The sequence below is a fragment of the Saccopteryx leptura genome, chromosome 1, assembly GCF_036850995.1.
Source record: "Saccopteryx leptura isolate mSacLep1 chromosome 1, mSacLep1_pri_phased_curated, whole genome shotgun sequence".
In the NCBI taxonomy this organism is placed as follows: domain Eukaryota; kingdom Metazoa; phylum Chordata; class Mammalia; order Chiroptera; family Emballonuridae; genus Saccopteryx; species Saccopteryx leptura.
This window is the reverse complement of record NC_089503.1, coordinates 268,407,816-268,424,291: the sequence shown is the minus strand read 5'-3', so window position 1 is coordinate 268,424,291 and position 16,476 is coordinate 268,407,816. Positions and strand designations below refer to the sequence as shown.

General features: G+C 41.6%; 1 protein-coding gene across 6 annotated transcripts in view; it reads left to right on the top strand.

The window, feature by feature from the left end:
• HNRNPM (heterogeneous nuclear ribonucleoprotein M) overlaps nt 1-16,476 on the top strand; it is a 51,970-nt gene that overhangs the window by 7,370 nt on the left and 28,124 nt on the right. For 4 of the 6 annotated variants that reach the window (XM_066352286.1, XM_066352269.1, XM_066352279.1 and 1 more), the window contains exon 1: nt 14,709-14,824. In XM_066352286.1, coding sequence (XP_066208383.1) covers nt 14,747-14,824 — 78 coding nt within the window. In that variant the 5' untranslated portion in view covers nt 14,709-14,746. Of the gene's footprint in view, nt 1-4,513; nt 4,684-13,670; nt 13,724-14,637; nt 14,646-14,708; nt 14,825-16,476 lie in introns of those variants that run through there. The other 2 variants (XM_066352293.1, XM_066352291.1) reach the window with 1 other exon arrangement.

Genomic DNA, 16,476 nt, shown 5'->3' with positions numbered 1-16,476 from the left:
CTTGATAATGCATAGGCAGAACATGGCCTAGATACTTTGTTACCTGCTTTGGCTGTAATTAGTTTTTTATACATTTTATAATTAATAGGTGAGTTGAGCAGTCTTTGAAAACACAGACTGGAACTATTACTGTCATGGGCCCTGTGTCAGAATGGTGCTTTTTTGGTTGTTATTTTAACATAAATTATAGAATACTTGGGTTACAAAAGAAACTAGTTATATTAAAAATACATTTCTATCCAAACGCTTTGTACATCCATGAAATGTAGATTAGATATACATTTTATGCATTTATGCTAACATTTTCCTCCTCATCTGCTAAAGGCAAGCAGTAGGCAGATACACAGTTTGGCATATTTTGGTGCAGGACTTTTAATGTGGAATAGACAGGTTCCTTCTGAGGTGTTTGCAGTGTGCAGCCAGCCTGGGGAGGGTCTGTTGTGAACCTGGGTGGGCAAAGAGTTCTAGAAATCTGAGTACTCAAGTGGCAATATCTTTAACATCCGCAAGCTGGAAGTTTATTGCATGTTGCTGTAGTTCAGATCATGGAGGAAGCTGCTTTCTTTAGTTTTGTTTAGGATGGTACTGTCATTGAGATACCACTTGGCACCTTTGTGTTTGGATATGAGGGACCAGTTTAAAAAAAAACTTTGAGGACCACAAAAAGTTGCTAGCTTTCTAATATGTCCATGGAAGTAATGTTAAAGCCCTCCAGCTACCATTCAGTGTTTGGATACTACTCCTCTCCCACACAAGGAAGAATCCTAGAATAAAGATCAGCCCTTTAATTAAGTGTAGTTTTGTAAATCATCAATACGGTAGTCTTGCCTGACCAGGCAGTGGCGCAGTGGATAGAGTGTTCTGGACTGGGACGCAGAGGAGCCAGGTTTGAAACCCCGAGGTCGCTGGCTTGAGCTCAGGCTTATCCAGCTTGAGCGCCGGCTCATCCAGCTTGAGCATGGGCTCACTAGCTTGAGCGCAGGGTTGCTGGCTTGAGCATGGGATCAAGACGTGACTCCATGGTCCCTAGCTTGAGACCAAGGTTGCTGGCTTGAGCAAGGGGTCACTTGTTTTGCTGTAGCGTGCCCCCCCCCCCAAGTCAAGGCACATAAGAGAAAGCAATCAGTGAACAACTAAGGTGCCACAAAGAAGAATTGATGCTTCTCATTTGTCTCCCTTCCTGTCTTTCTGTCCCTCTGACTCTCTCTCTCTGTCTCTGTCAAAAAAAAAGAAAACAACCCGTAGACTTGGCTTTTTGTTTTTTTTCACTTGTGTCATGGATCACAAAACCTCTGCTGGATCCTGTGATTTGGAAGTCACAGGATTCTCACTGGGTGAAAGAACAGGGCGAGTGAATCAGAAAGGACAGTACTCAATGCTCTGGGAGAAACTTCTTTGGCTGCTGCCTCCCTAGTTCCTGGTCAGTGCTTATACGTATCTGCCTGTGATCAAAGGGGGCTAAACTGAGCAGGCAGCTCAGGGAACAACCTCACTTGGCCAGTGGTTGGGCACTGCTTTGGCTGCACAGACACTGACCTTTTGTCCCTAGGCTATTGCCTGTTCAGCCTGATGTCTGATTCTGTGCTTTAGAAGTCTGCGTTTCAGCCCTGACCAGTGGCTTAGTGCATTGGTCCCCAACCTTTTTTGGACCACGGACCGGTTTAATGTCAGAAAATATTTTCACGGACCGGCATTTAGGGTGGGACAGATAAATGTATCATGTGACTGAGACAAGCATCGAGTGAGTCTTAGACAAATGTAACAGGGAATCTGGTCATTTAAAAAAAAATAAAACATCGTTCAGACTTAAATATAAATAAAACGGAAATAATGTAAGTTATTTATTCTTTCTCTGTGGACTGGTACCAAATGTCCCACGGACCGGTACTGGTCTGTGGCCCCGGGGGTTGGGGACCACTGGCTTAGTGGATAGAGTGTCAGCTCGGCATATCCACCTTGTTCAGTTCCTGGTCAGGGCACACAGGAGAAGTGACTATCTGCTTCTACCCCCCTCCTTTTCCCTCTTCCCTCTCTCATCTCTTCTCAGTAGCCAGTGGCTCTGTTGGTTCCAGCATCCCCTGGGGCATCAGTCTCAAACACTAAGAATAGCTTCATTGATTCTCCCAGACGGGGGTTGCCCAGACAGGCTGGGGCTGCGGGGTTGTTCCCGGTTGGGAGCACAGGTGGGAGTCTGCCCCACTATCTCCCCTCCTCTCACTTAAAAAAAAAAAAACTGGGATGGGGTTTGACTCAGCAGTAGAGTGTTGGCCCAGCATGTGTAAGTCTTGGGTTCGATTCCTGGTCAGGGCACACAGGAGAAGCAACCGTTTACTTCACCCCCTCCCCCATAGCCATTGCTTGATTGGTTCAAGTGCATCAGCTCTGGTGCTGAGGATGGCTCCTGGAGCCTCTTCCTCAGGTGCTAAAAATAGCTTGGTTGTGAGTGTGGCCCCAGATGGGCAGAGCATTGGCCTGGCCCTGACGGGGGTTGCCAGGTGGATCCCATGTCTAAGCTGAATTTATATTGTATAAATGTGTTGGGGCACATGTGGGAGTCCCAGTCTAAGCTGAATTTATACGTATAGATCTTATGAAATGTTACTGCATGGAAGCACCTAACACCAGGGTTACAGGAAAAACTGTGCCAAAAAAGCATGCAGTGCATCCTTCTTTGCCAAAGTGGGACTGTTTGTGTGCTGCCTTTTTACCTGCCAGGGTTGCTCAGACTTTTGCTTTCCTCACCTCAGAGTAGGGTTGTATAGAGAATGGTTTCTGTCCCTTAAAAAAAAATTTTTTTTTTTTGCAGTATAGTATATTTAGGTTGCTGTTTTAAGTGTACAATTTAGTGGCATTAGGTAGTGCTGTACATTATACCATGACCCATTTTCCATTTCCAGAGCTTTTATCAATTGCAAACAGAAGCTCTGGCTTGTTTCACTTAACGTGTTTTCAGAGTTCATCTGTGTTACAGAATGTATCAGCATTTAGTTCCTTATTATTTATTTTTAAGTGAGAGATAGGGAGGCAGAGACAGACTCCTGCATGTGCCTCGACCAGGGTCCACTATGCAAGCCTCCTACCAGGCGATGCTCTGTACATCTGAGGCAGCTGCTCCACTGCTCAGCAGTTGGGCTATTTTATTTTAGCACCTGAGGTGAGGCCCTAGAGCAGGGGTCCCCAAACTACGGCCCCGCCGCACTTCCGGAAGGGGCACCTCTTTCATTGGTGGTCAGTGAGAGGAGCACATTGACCATCTCATTAGCCAAAAGCAGGCCCATAGTTCCCATTGAAATACTGGTCAGTTTGTTGATTTAAATTTACTTGTTCTTTATTTTAAATATTGTATTTGTTCCCGTTTTGTTTTTTTACTTTAAAATAAGATATGTGCAGTGTGCATAGGGATTTGTTCATAGTTTTTTTTTATAGTCCAGCCCTCCAACGGTCTGAGGGACAGTGAACTGGCCCCCTGTGTAAAAAGTTTGGGGACCCCTGCCCTAGAGCCATCCTCAGCTTCCAGGGTCAACTTGCTTGAACCATTCGAGCCATGGCTGTGGGAGGAGAAGCAGATGGTAGCCTTTCCTGTGTGCCTTGACCGGGAATGGAACTGGGACTTCCACATGCTGGGCTGATGCTCTACCACTGAGCCAACTGGCCAGGGCAAGAACTTTATTTGTTTTTATAGTTGAATAACAAGTCTATTATATGTATATATCTCATTTTGTTCATTCATTTGTTGGTGGACAGTTAGGCTGTTTCCACCTTTTGGCCGTTATGAATAATGTTGCTATTGGTGTATAAGTACCTGAGTCTCTGCTTTCAGTTGTTTGGGTTATATAATGATTATATGTTTTAACTTTTTGAGTAACTGCCAGACTTTGATGTAGCAGCTGCACCATTTTACATTCCCCCTCCTTTTTTATTTTTCAACTTTTCTACTGATCTAGAGGGAGAGAGAAAGCATCAACTTGTTATTCCACTCAGTTTCATTTAGTTGTGTACTCGATTGCTTCTCCTACATGTCTTGACCACCTCTGGGCTTCAGGACAATGCTTTATCCACTGAGCCACTGGCCAGGGCCACATTCCCATTTAAAACAATTTTTTTAAAATACAACAATAGGCAAGTTTATCTGTGAAGCTCAAATTAGTTGGGCCTACATGCACCACCTCATTTCTCTTCCATGAAATCCTGCAAATCTTTTTTCTGTTTCTGTCTTGGAATTAAAGCACCTCAAATAGGGAGTTGGCCTCTCACTCTTCTCTATTATGCCCCATAGGATTGTGTGAAGGCCTAGGAGAGCATAATTTTCTTGGGATCAGTTTCTTGAGAGGTGGGTTTGAGAAGTGCAGTACTGCAGCTTTCTGCTTGACGGAACACTTTAGTTTGCAAGTCTCATCAAAATCAGTGTTAGTCTTGTGCTATATGTAACTGTAGAATTGCAAACTTGTCAAATGAAATACTGTCTTTCATGTTGTGCTAACATATGGACTCCTTATTTTCCTCTTATATTCAGTGAAGGAGAGCGACCTACTCAGAATGAGAAGAGGAAGGAGAAAAACATAAAAAGAGGAGGCAATCGCTTTGAGCCATATGCCAATCCCACCAAAAGATACAGAGCCTTCATTACAAACATACCTTTTGATGTGAAATGGCAGTCACTTAAAGACCTGGTTAAAGAAAAAGGTAATGGTACTGGTGGTTCAGTAGGGTAAGAAGGTTCGTGTGTCATCTCTTCTGTGGCTAATTCCTTGGTTATTTTTTGTCAGTGGAAGCTGTTCTGGGTAGAGAGCATGTGTTCTGTCCAGGCTTGAGAGTTAAGCTCCTCTACCCATCCTACTTTTTTCTTGTGGTCATGCACCTGTGTGTCAAACAGAGTAGTTGGATGGTCCCTTGGCCTATAAATGATTTTCCTGGCTTAATATGGTTAATAGAGCTTCAGTTAAAGTTGAGGGGAGCCTTTTTGTGTTAAGGAAATTTTTTGAATATTTATTAGGTGAGGAGAGGTTTTTTCCTTTTCTCTTGCTTTCTACCTCTCTCTCTCAGTTTTTAAAATTCCTGTGGGAACGTAGTTTGTTTAAATTTTGTGGATGTGTTCCTGGGATCAAAATCTGGTAGCTGGAACTTGTGCTGTTCAGATTCTAAATTATAAAACATTAGTTTGTGTTCAAATTGTTAGGCTTTTCCCCCCTGGGAAAAAACACTTGGATTGGCGATTGGAGAGCTCAAAATAAGACCTGTGCTGTGTAATGTAGTGCCTTTAGGCTTATAGTAGTCACAGCCTAGGCGTCCAAATTCCAGCCTAGGGCAAGGGAAGCAACAGAAGAAGCTCTGCTGCCACTAGGAGGTCCAAGGAGGTCGGTTGCCTCCATGTTCCTCTGCCTTACTTCCCTGTGCACATCAGATGTGTCTTCTCTTTTCCACACTCTTGTTCTGTTTCTTCTGTCTTTCTTTCCTGAGTATTGGCCCTGCAGGTGGCACTCAGGGCTAAAGAAATTCCTCCACCCTGATTTAGACAAAACTCTTGATAGAGAACAGTTTGTCTAATGCCTCAACGTCTCCCCTTAACACCTACCCCCAAGGGAAATTTAGACTCAAATTACTCTTAAACGGAATCTTTTTGAAGGGCTGAAAGGTATTGGTTTTTGGAGCATTCATAATGAAAAGAGATTTGAGTTTGATTTGTTAAATGATTAACATTTCAGAGACAGACAGAGATGCCACTTGGATAGGCCATTTTGGTATGTGTGCTGGTGCTTCCAGCATTGGGTTTTGAAAATACAAATGGTCCACTGCCATCATTGTCCCATCTCTTGATGACCATGACGTGCCAGAGGTACTAGGCACCGTGAACTTCTCTGTACAGTTATGTATGCTGTTCCCATGTAGTATTTCTCCAGATAACAGGGATGGAAAATGTTTTGGTGTGAGATTTGTTTTCCTGCCTTGATCAGGCAAATCATTCCTGCCAATGCTCCTAGGGCAAGAGTGAAGTTTCTTTCTGTCTGAAGGGCGTGTCATGTGGCATCCCAGATACAGTGTTCTTGGTTTTTGGGACTGCTGTTTCAATACCAGCTTAGAATTTCTGTACAGTAAAGTTGGATCTCATTCGAATTAGTTTTTGGAATAACCCCCAAATTTGTGTTCTTGTGATTTGGTTGAACCACTTAATTGATATTTCCATTGATAATAAGGTATAGTAGTTCCAAGAACCAGGAATGTGGCTTTGAAAATGCAGAATTTTGTAAGAGATTGCCGGCCAAATTACTTTTTCATTTTTAGGAGTGTGTGAACCAGTTTTGGGACATGATGGATAAAGTAGGTGACATTTTTACTGCTTTACCATTCAGTAATTCAGTTTTGGAAGCCTTAAAGCTGGTAGCAGCAGCAGCCATGACGTTTCTGGATGTAGAAGCAGTTCACCTCAATTTTCTATTTTGAACTGTATTAAGTCTGGAGCCAGTCTGGTGGTTTATTCGGATACTTCCAAACTGGTTCTCATATTCCCCTGGCATACTGCTATGAATGCCCTGGCTCAGCCCTTTCAGTGTATTTTTGGTGGTGTAATTTAGAATTACAGGTGTGCAGTAAATCAGTTTTATTTTTAACAAACCTTAAAATGTTCTTGCTTAGAACTCCCCTGTATAGGTTAAATTACTTTTCTGTTTAATTAAATTACTAGCCATGTTGGATTGTGGGTAAAGGAATTTTTAAGAGAAAGGTAATCTTTTTAATTTTTTTATGATAGTGTTTATATTCAGTATGGGAAGTCTAAAAATTTTACTGTTTACATATGTGTGATTCTTTAAGAAAAATTCTTAGTCTTTTTATTATGAAGTTTTCAAAATATGTTTTTACTTGTGTCTTGGTATTCAAAATAAGTTTAAATGGTTATTTGAAACTTGAAATATTTATTTGAAATTGTTACAAATAAGTTTTAAGGTTTTTGAAGACTTGTTATTGCACAGGGATAAAAATCACAGAGGCAATAACATCCTAAACACATTAGTCTCAAAATAATCTCTAGAATGGACAAAGCAGAGATTTGGGCTGTCATAACCCAACTGCTCTTTATCAGTCTACATTTTAAGAGTGTATCCCTGATGAAATTGTCCTGTTTAAGGGTGTATCCCTGATGAACTTGTCCTGTTTCAGAAAACTGGTGGAATTAAGCTAGAATTATTTGTCCTCAACCTAAAGATTCTGAATAGTGTTATCGTTGCAGCATTGTGTAACTGACACACCTCTCAGAATTAAGGTAGAAGCTTTGAGATGGCAGGACAGGAACTTTTCTAAGGCTAATCATTAATCATGTCTGAGTTTGCCTCTTGCATCGCTAATTCCCTGTCTTTCCCCATACTTGGACACCAAGTGTATTTTATAGTTTCTGTCTAATTTTGGCATTTAATAGCATTCTGGGAGAACCTACTAATAATTCACATATTGTGTTAATTGGTCATTTTTCTCCTGGCTTTTCCAAAACCCTGGATGGGATCACAAAGCTTGTTTGGTGCCTACATTTCTTTGGTGGCACTATCATGAAATCAACATTGCTAATTTTTTAAAGAGAAAATAGGTAACCAGAGCTTTGTTATGTTCTGAGCCAGCCTGCCTTTTTGCTCACCCCCATAATATCAGTTTAGAGACATGAATTAGAGTTTCAGGGTTCTTAGAATTGAATACCCTCTTCTCCTGAGCATTTTCCTTCCTGCTCTAAGTGTCCTGATAAGGGTAAGGGATAGGTTTCTATTGTCCTTCTTTTGACTACCTTTTTTTTTTTTTTTTTTTTTTTTTTTTGAGAGAGAGAGAGAGGAGGGGAGATAGACTCCCACATGAACCCCACCCGGGGTCCACCTGGCAACCCCTGTTTGGGGCTGATGGCCAAATCAGCCCAGCTATCCTGGGTGCCTGAGGCAGATGCTTAAACTAATGGACCAACAGAGTCCACTATCCTCAGTGCCCAGGGGCAATGCTAGAACTAATGGAGCCACTGGCTACTAGAGAGGAAGAGAGAGAGATGGGGGTTAGGGTGGTGAAGAGAAGTAGATGGTGCATTTACTGGGGATCAAACCCAGGACTTCCACACATCAGGCTAACACTATCCACTGAGCAAACTGGCCAGGGCCAAATTTTTCTTTTTTTTTCCTTTTTTTAAAGATTTTATTTATTCATTTTAGAGAAGGGGGAGGGGGGGGAGCAGGAAGCATCAACTCCCATATATATGCCTTGACTGGGCAAGCCCAGGGTTTCGAACCGGCGACCTCAGTGTTCCAGATCGACGCTTTATCCACTGAGCCACCACAGGTCAGGCCAGGGCCAAATTTTTCAATGGATATATTGCATGGAAAAAATGGCAGCTCTGAAGACCAAATTGTTGCTGGATTGGAAAAGTATTGAGAGCCAAACCAAGATTTTGGGAGTGACTTAATGCTACCTATATACTTTTTATCACTTACAACAGCTGTTGGAATACACATCTTAAAGTGTTTGTCCATAAGGATTAGGCAAAAAAGTAAGATTTCTGTGAGCAAAAGTTGGCCTTAGGTATTTTTAAACTTAAATAATGTTGTGCTATATTACTGGGAAGTCCTGTGTGGCAGAGGGCTGCTTGGTCTCCTGGCCTAACCTGGGAGTTGACAGCATGCAGCACAGTGTGAAAGTAGAAAGGAAAGTCAGTAATGTATTGTGTAGTTTACTCTCAGTCAGTCCCAAGTTTGGCAGCAGTCAGTGTAACTTAACTATGTAAGCAAAGATTTCTTTAAACACTTAAACATTCTGCTTTTATTTAATGCATCACTTCCTGGTGACAGAAAACCAAGGCCCAGAGGGCATATTTAATCCAGTAGAAGTTCTCTGGTAGCTCTTCAAGATAATCTTGATGGGGGTCTGTGGAGCAGAATTTACTTTAATTTCGGAAAAATTCCTACCCTATTTGCCTTCTTTAGATTTTTCCCTTGTTGGAAATTCAGCCTGTGTTTTGGAAAGGCCTGTTATGCTAGCTAAAGCATTCATGTATATGAGGTACTTGGGTTATAATACCCTAAGGGTTAGTGAGGTAGTGCTCCTCTGCTGTCACCACAGTTGGGGGCAATGAATGGGCTCAGTCATTTTCTAACTTGTCTATAGATTGAATAATCACTGTAGAATAATTATTTTGCCATATATATTAAAGAGACAAGCTAGATATGTGCCTATATAATAAACAAGCTTTCCAAATTCAAATACATATTTATTCTGGGCAACCCTCAATTAGAGTGGCTACCTTACTATGAGTTGAAAATGATAACATGCCCTACTTTTGCATGCATTTCTCCCCAACCCCCTTAATTTATGGACTTTTTAAAAAAAATTTTTATTTTTTTACAGAGACAGAGAGTGAGTGAGAGGGATAGACAGGGACAGACAGGAATGGAGAGAGATGAGAAGCATCAATTATTAGTTTTTCATTGCACGTTGCAACACCTTAGTTGTTCATTGATTGCTTTCTCATATGTGCCTTGACCGCGGGCCTTCAGCAGACTGAGTAACCCCTTGCTGGAGCCAGCGACCTTGGGTTCACGCTAGTGGACTTTTGCTCAAACCAGATGAGCCCGTGCTCAAGCTGGTGACCTCGGGGTCTCGAACCTGGGTCCTCCGCATCCCAGTCTGACGCTCTATCCACTTGCGCCACCACCTGGTCAGGCCTATGGACTTTTTTGCATTAGTTCTCTCTTCAGTGACTTGGGCCTCTGTACTCCCTCTTTTTCCTTTCCATTTCAAACTTGAGCAGTAAATGAGAACACAGAAACAAAAAATAATTCAATCTATTAGTCAATCAGAGTAGCTCCAAGGACTGCTTGATTTCTTTTTGGATTGCTCATCCGCTTAATCTCCTAGTGCCTTTTATTTTTTTTCTTGAAGCAATATATATATATATAAAAAATTGTATTTGGGTTTTTTTGTCACTTAAAAATATTTTCTCGCCTGACCTGTGGTGGCGCAATGGATAAAGCGTCGACCTGGAAATGCTGAGGTCGCCGGTTTGAAACCCTGGGCTTGCCTGGTCAAGGCACATATGGGAGTTGATGCTTCCAGCTCCTCCCCCCTTCTCTCTCTCTGTCTCTCTCTCCTCTCTCTCCCTCTCTCTCCTCTCTAAAAATGAATTTAAAAAAGAAAAAAAAAGAAAAATATTTTCCCATGAGGCAATGTTTTTAATTGCTTAAATTTTGATTAAGAATGATTTCTTGGGGTATTTAAAAATAACAGTAGGTGATACTATTTACATCATTGGACTTTTCATAGTTTTTTCCTGTAGACATTTTGACGTTTAAACTGCAGTAGAATTTGTCTCAGCAGCCTCCTTTTGGAATTCTATCCACATTCAATGGGGAGAGAGGTGCAGCAGTAATTTTCATTATTACCTATGAATTTCATTTCTGTTGACACTGTTGCTACTGCCAATTTATAAACTCTGCCTCTTTCAGCCCTGTGATCTTCTCTGGTTGATTGGCTCTTTTAAACTTTATTTCATTGAATAGGACCGGATTGATAGTTGGCAAATTTTGCCTTCAGTTTTGTTCATAGTTGTATTGACTTTACTAAAACAGGTCTTGCTTTATTTATTATTTAGAGCTAAAAGAGATGTAATCTTTTACAGGCTTTATTATTATCTTCCTATAGGGAAGTATGAATTAGCAACTATTGCAGAGCCTGTGACATGGATTTGCTCACTTTTTTTGTGTGTGTGTGACAGAGACAGACAGGGACAGACAGAAAGGGAGAGAGATGAGAAGCATCAGCTCTGCTGCGGCACCCTAGCTGTTCATTGATTGCTCTCACATGTGCCTTGACGGGGGGGGGTACAACAGACCAAGTGTACCCCCTGCGCCCCCCCCCCCCAAGCCAGTGACCTTGGGCCCAAGCTGGTGAGCCTTGCTCAAACCAGATGAGCCTGTGCCCAAGCCGGCAACCCCGGGGTCCCAAACCTGGGTCCTCTGCACCCCAATCCTTTGCTCGATCCACTGCACCACTGCCTGGCCAGGCACTCACATCTTTGAATTGGTGAGGTTCCTCAGGGTCAAGATCAGGATTTATGAGGAGCTTGGAGATGATCCTTAGGAATAGCACTACTTACTTATTCATGCTAAAGCTACAGTAACTGCCTCACTTATGGCTAAAGTGAGAGGAGGGAGGGAGGATTAGCTTAATGTAATTTTGTTTGGTTTTGTTTTGTTTTTACTAAACTACCATTTGGGGGAAAAAGAGGGAGGTAACATTTTCAGCAAATTTTTGGTTTCAAAGGATTGAAGTTTGGTTTCGTTCCATCACTCGAATGTTAAGTGTGAAAAGTCCTAATTTCTAAACCTGGCTTTTGTTAAAATAACCATAAAATAAAGAGATTGGTTGGGACTTGCTTGGTTTCTATGGTCGCAGTGACATTTTTTTGATACATGTTTTTATGGGCACAGAATAGAAACTGTCCAAAGGCAACAGTATTTGATTTTTGACAACATAGTTGCAGCTGTTCTTGAGTAAGATATTGTGATTCTTTTATTTATTTTTAACGTTATTAGGTAGTAGTCACAGTCACAGCTCATAGGACATAAATGTGGGGTCTCTCCTCACTGTCTTAACACTACTTGGCATCCTCAAATGGCTGCTGCTGTTGAAATAAATGGCTCTTAACATGGTTTCAGAAATGGTCACAACTTTTTTGAAATTACATTATGTACTTTTGTATGGGTTTTTTAAAAAGCCTATTTGTATGACTGTCCCTTGTCTGTAATCATTTTTCAGGTTGTCCCTCAGGAGTACATACTCCACACATTAAACTTACCAGTCGCTCCTATTTTCATTTCATTTCTGCACTGATTCTCCTTCCTGTTTTGTGTAAAGTGCTGATTTGGTTAACATTTTAGGAAAGGACAGGGAAGGCAAGACAAGGTTGTAACTTAAACTTTGAACACTTGGCCTCCTTTCTTTCAGTTGCCATGCAAGTATAATAATAAATGTGCTTTTCAAATTGTTGATTTTATTTAAAATCATTATTTTACATTTAAGGTTCTCTTTGCAATATTAATTTTAGAATTCTATAGTAATTTTAATATCCTTAGAAAAAATGAGTTAGAATAAGCAGGATTTGTTGAGGCCTTTAAGAATCCACTTGAAAACTGAGTTGGAGAAAGCTTTACCATCATAAAAATAATCCTTTAAAAAAGAGCCTGCTTAATTATTTTCTCCAAGTTAATGTTTTAAATTTGTTTTCTGTGTGCCATCTTCAAGTTCAGCAGCCATTTTATTTATTTATTTATTTATTTATTTATTTATTTATTATTTTTTGTATTTTTCCGAAGTTGGGAACAGGGAGACAGTTAGACTCCTGCATGCGCCCGACCGGGATCCACCCGGCGTGCCCACCAGGGGGCGATGCTCTGCCTATCTTGGGGTGTTGCTCTGCCACAATCAGAGCCATTTTAGCACCTGAGGCAGAGGCCACAGAGCCATCCTCAGCGCCCGGGTAAACTTTGCTCCAATGGAGCCTTGGCTGTGGGAGGAGGGGAAGAGAGAGACAGAGAGGAAGGAGAGGGGGAGTGGTAGAGAAGCAGATGGGCGCTTCTCCTGTGTGCCCTGGCCGAGAATCGAACCTGGGACTCCTGCACGCCAGGCTGATGCTATACCACTGAGCCAACCGGTCAGGGCTCAGCAGCCATTTTAGTGGTTGACTTGATGGATTTTAAAATCTGGTCATGTTGGTCATGAATTGGCGATCCAAATCTTGAGAAAAATCTGCAGAATCTTTTGAAATGCTTTGTTTTCTCCCCCTTTATGTATATTGGAATCAAGTGAGTTTGTTTAATTGTTTAGATGTAAACTGAGTTCCAAATTTGCATTTATCTGTGTCTTATAATGGGGAGGTTGAGAAAGCAGCAAGAATAAAGTCTGGCTTAATTCACTGAAGAGAATCTAGATGCTGCTCTGGTTTTGTGATTGGATATTCATCCAAACTTCCTACTTTTGACAGTTTCTGGGCCCAGTGCTGTGTGCAGGACCAGCTACAGAATTTGTGGGGCAGGCATAGTGCAAAATGAAAATGCAGGGCCTCCTGTTTAAAAATTAGGAATTTCAAGTCACAAACAATAGTATTAAACCAAGCACATGGCTCTTCTGAGCACAAAGCCCTGGTGACTATACATACTGTCCATACTGTCCACCCTGTAGCCTGCCACACCGTGTGTACGCCTTTGAGCATATACACCTCCTGATGTTAGCATTTGAGCTCAGCTTAGTGACATTGCAATTTGTGTGCTGTTAACCTGATTTCACCAGTAGGAGTGTATGTGTAAAACTCTTCCTCCCTTCCCCACAAAAATAAATTATGCAGACTTTTTTTCTGTAGATTTGGATTGCCTCTAGTCTTGAATGAGAGAGTCCAGACAGGGAAATTGATGTGGAAATCGGTGGAAATAGCTTGTTTGTGGTGGGAGGAATATCAAGGACATATTGTTAATGAGTTTCACCTACCTTTACTGCACACCTGTAATGCCTAGTTCTGTGGTTTAGAGAATATGGAGTGTTTCTGGGCTTTCTTATAAGGCAGAGGCTCCATACAAGGTTGCTGATGATTGTTCTAAATTCCCATTGTTTTCTTGGCTTTTCTCCCTTGGTTTATGTGTCGTCTGGAAACTGATTTGTAGTTGGTGAGGTAACATACGTGGAGCTCTTAATGGACGCTGAAGGAAAGTCAAGGGTAAGTGTCTGAGAGAATTTCTTCTGTGGATTACTACATGAAAAATGTAACTGTATGGTGGCGTGGAATCGAATGAAATCAGGAAGGCAGTGAGTGCTCATGTTATAGTAGCCATGTTTGATTTTGCCAAACATTGGAATGGGGTGGGAAGGGGTTTGCAAATGGGAGTCCCACTTTTCCAAATGGCTGGCCAAAGAGCTTTTTGGTATTCTGTTTGGATGCCCAATTTTGATAACTGGGGACCAATCGTAGCATTGTCTCTTTGTTAACAGAGGAATTGGCTGTGTGTGAATTATGCATGGAACTTTAGCGGTGGTATGTTAATGTAAAACGTGTGTTCTTGTCTAGAAAACGTTACTCTTGGTTGTTTGCTGCATTTGAAAGTTGTGTGACCCAAAGATTCTGAAAAGTTGCCTTTGTGCCAGTAAATTGTAAAACAAATACTTAAAAACCTGAACGTTTAAAATTGGCCTAGTTTAAAGAGAAAATAAACTATTTTCTGTCGTGTGATAGAATGGCTTAGAATAACCAAAAGGATGAGCTCAGTTTATGGAAGGGATGGATTTAGGAGGAGTGTGATAAGGAATTGATTGAATACAGAGGGAAGCAGATCTAAAGTTTGTGTGATTTCTTGGAGAACCTGAATTTAGGTCTGCTTATTATAACTTCAGCAACTATAGAGCAGTGCTGGTAATGTGCAGGAAAAGGAGATAATAAGGCGCCCAGCTTTTAATAAGGAAGGCTAGGCAAGACACTCTGTCAGCTTCCTCTTAGAAGGGTTGATTTTTAAAAAAGAAACAACAAAAAAACTTTGTTACAAAAAACATTTTCATAACTCATTGATATTTACTACTTTTTTTTTCTTTTTCCCCCCTTTCCTTGCTCTTCTGATTGGTCTGTGGCTTCTTCCAAAGGGATGTGCGTAAGTATTGTCTAGTTACTTATTGGCAATTGAGCCTTCTAAGTTGCAGGACTGGTTTCACTCATTTCCTTTTGACTCTTCATAGCGTTGTTGAATTCAAGATGGAAGAGAGCATGAAAAAAGCTGCTGAAGTTCTAAACAAGCATAGTCTGAGTGGAAGACCACTGAAAGTCAAAGAAGTAAGCTCTTGAAACACTGGATGTCACTTGTAATTGTCAAATTGTCCTATTTGGAGTTTGGAAACGACTGTTTTATGGAGCAGATCAACCTGTCGTTTTGTGCGTGCGTGCACATGTGAGTGTGAATGACAGAGACAGAGAGGACCGACAGGAAAGGAGAGAGGAGAAGCATCAATTCCTCATTGTGGCACCTTAGTTGTTCATTGATGGCTTTCTCATATGTGCCTTAACCAGGGGCTACAGCAGACTAAGTGATCCCTTGCTCAAGCCAGCGACCTTGGGCTCAAGCTGGCGACCTTGGGGTCTTGAATTTGGGTCCTCCACGTCCCAGTCCGACACTCTATCCACTGCGCCACCGCCTGGTTAGGCCAACCTGTCATTTCTAATGAAGAGGATTAGTCACTGGCTTATTCCTGTAAGAACTTTGAATTAGTGGCTGAGGACATCCTGAGCGACTGCTGCCTGTCTTCCAAATGTCTGGATATTAGACTAGCCTGCCTTGTTTTTTCAGAGGCGTTCAAACTGAGTGTGTGGTTTCCTATTTTTAAAGGATTCTATTCCTATTGTTTTACCCAGTTTGACCCCTGTTCTTGGCCCACACTTTTCTTTTTTCTTCAGTGAGGAGGGGGAGGCAGAGAGACAGACGCCCACATGTGCCCCGACCAGGATCCACCTAGCAAGCCCACGAGAGGGCAATGCACTGCCTATCTGGGGCCACTGCTCTGTTGCAACCGGATCCACTTTTTTAGCGTGGGAGGTGAGGCCATGGAGCCATCCTTAGCACCTGGGGCGAACTTGCTCTAACCATTCAAGCCATGGCTGTGGGAGAGGAAGAGAGAGAGAGAAAGGGGAAAGGGGTGGAGAAGCAGATGTTCACTTCTGTGTGCCCTGACTGGGAATGGAACCTGGGACTTCCACACTCTGGGCCGACACGCTATCACTGAGCCAAACAGCCAGGTCTCATTTTTTTTTTTTTTTAATTGAGTTTGTCATGACTTCAATCATCTTTCATCAAATACCTTCTCCCCCTTGAAGGAGGAGGAAGATTTTTTTCTTAATTTAGCTCTCCCTTGACTTTTTTTTTTAAATCTGTTCTTGGAAAATTTCAGTATATTCAGCACTCAGGGAGGAAAGTGTGGTAAGGTTTTAAGGTAGGGTTTAAGTTCTCTTGTGTGTTGAAGGTAATACACAAAAGGGCAGACTTCAAGAATAGTGTCAATACCAGAGCTTCACAGACCTGTCCAGATGTTACATAGGAGCCAGACGCCTGAATAATGTGAAGGATGGAGTACCTTGGTGATCCAGACGGTTTTCAAACTTTTTGGAAAAATTACTGATGGGATTTGCAGGAATTACAAAACTTCATTGAATTAGTAAAATTCAACTATGCCAAGCCCATAAATGTCTTATTTCAACCTGAAAGTTCTATATTATGTCAACTAATTATGTTTTTAAAAAAATAAAGCCTTTTATTTTATTTTTTACTTAGTTCATTTGAGAGCTGAATTTTACACCCTTTCTTCTTTGTTCCTTTGGTTGGGATTCTTCCTGGCCTGAATTTTTTGTTAAAGATTTTGAGAAAAGCTTTCCAACCTTTCAGTTTCTGAAATTTTGGGAGTATCACTTACTGTGCGAGCATGATTTTATTTGTC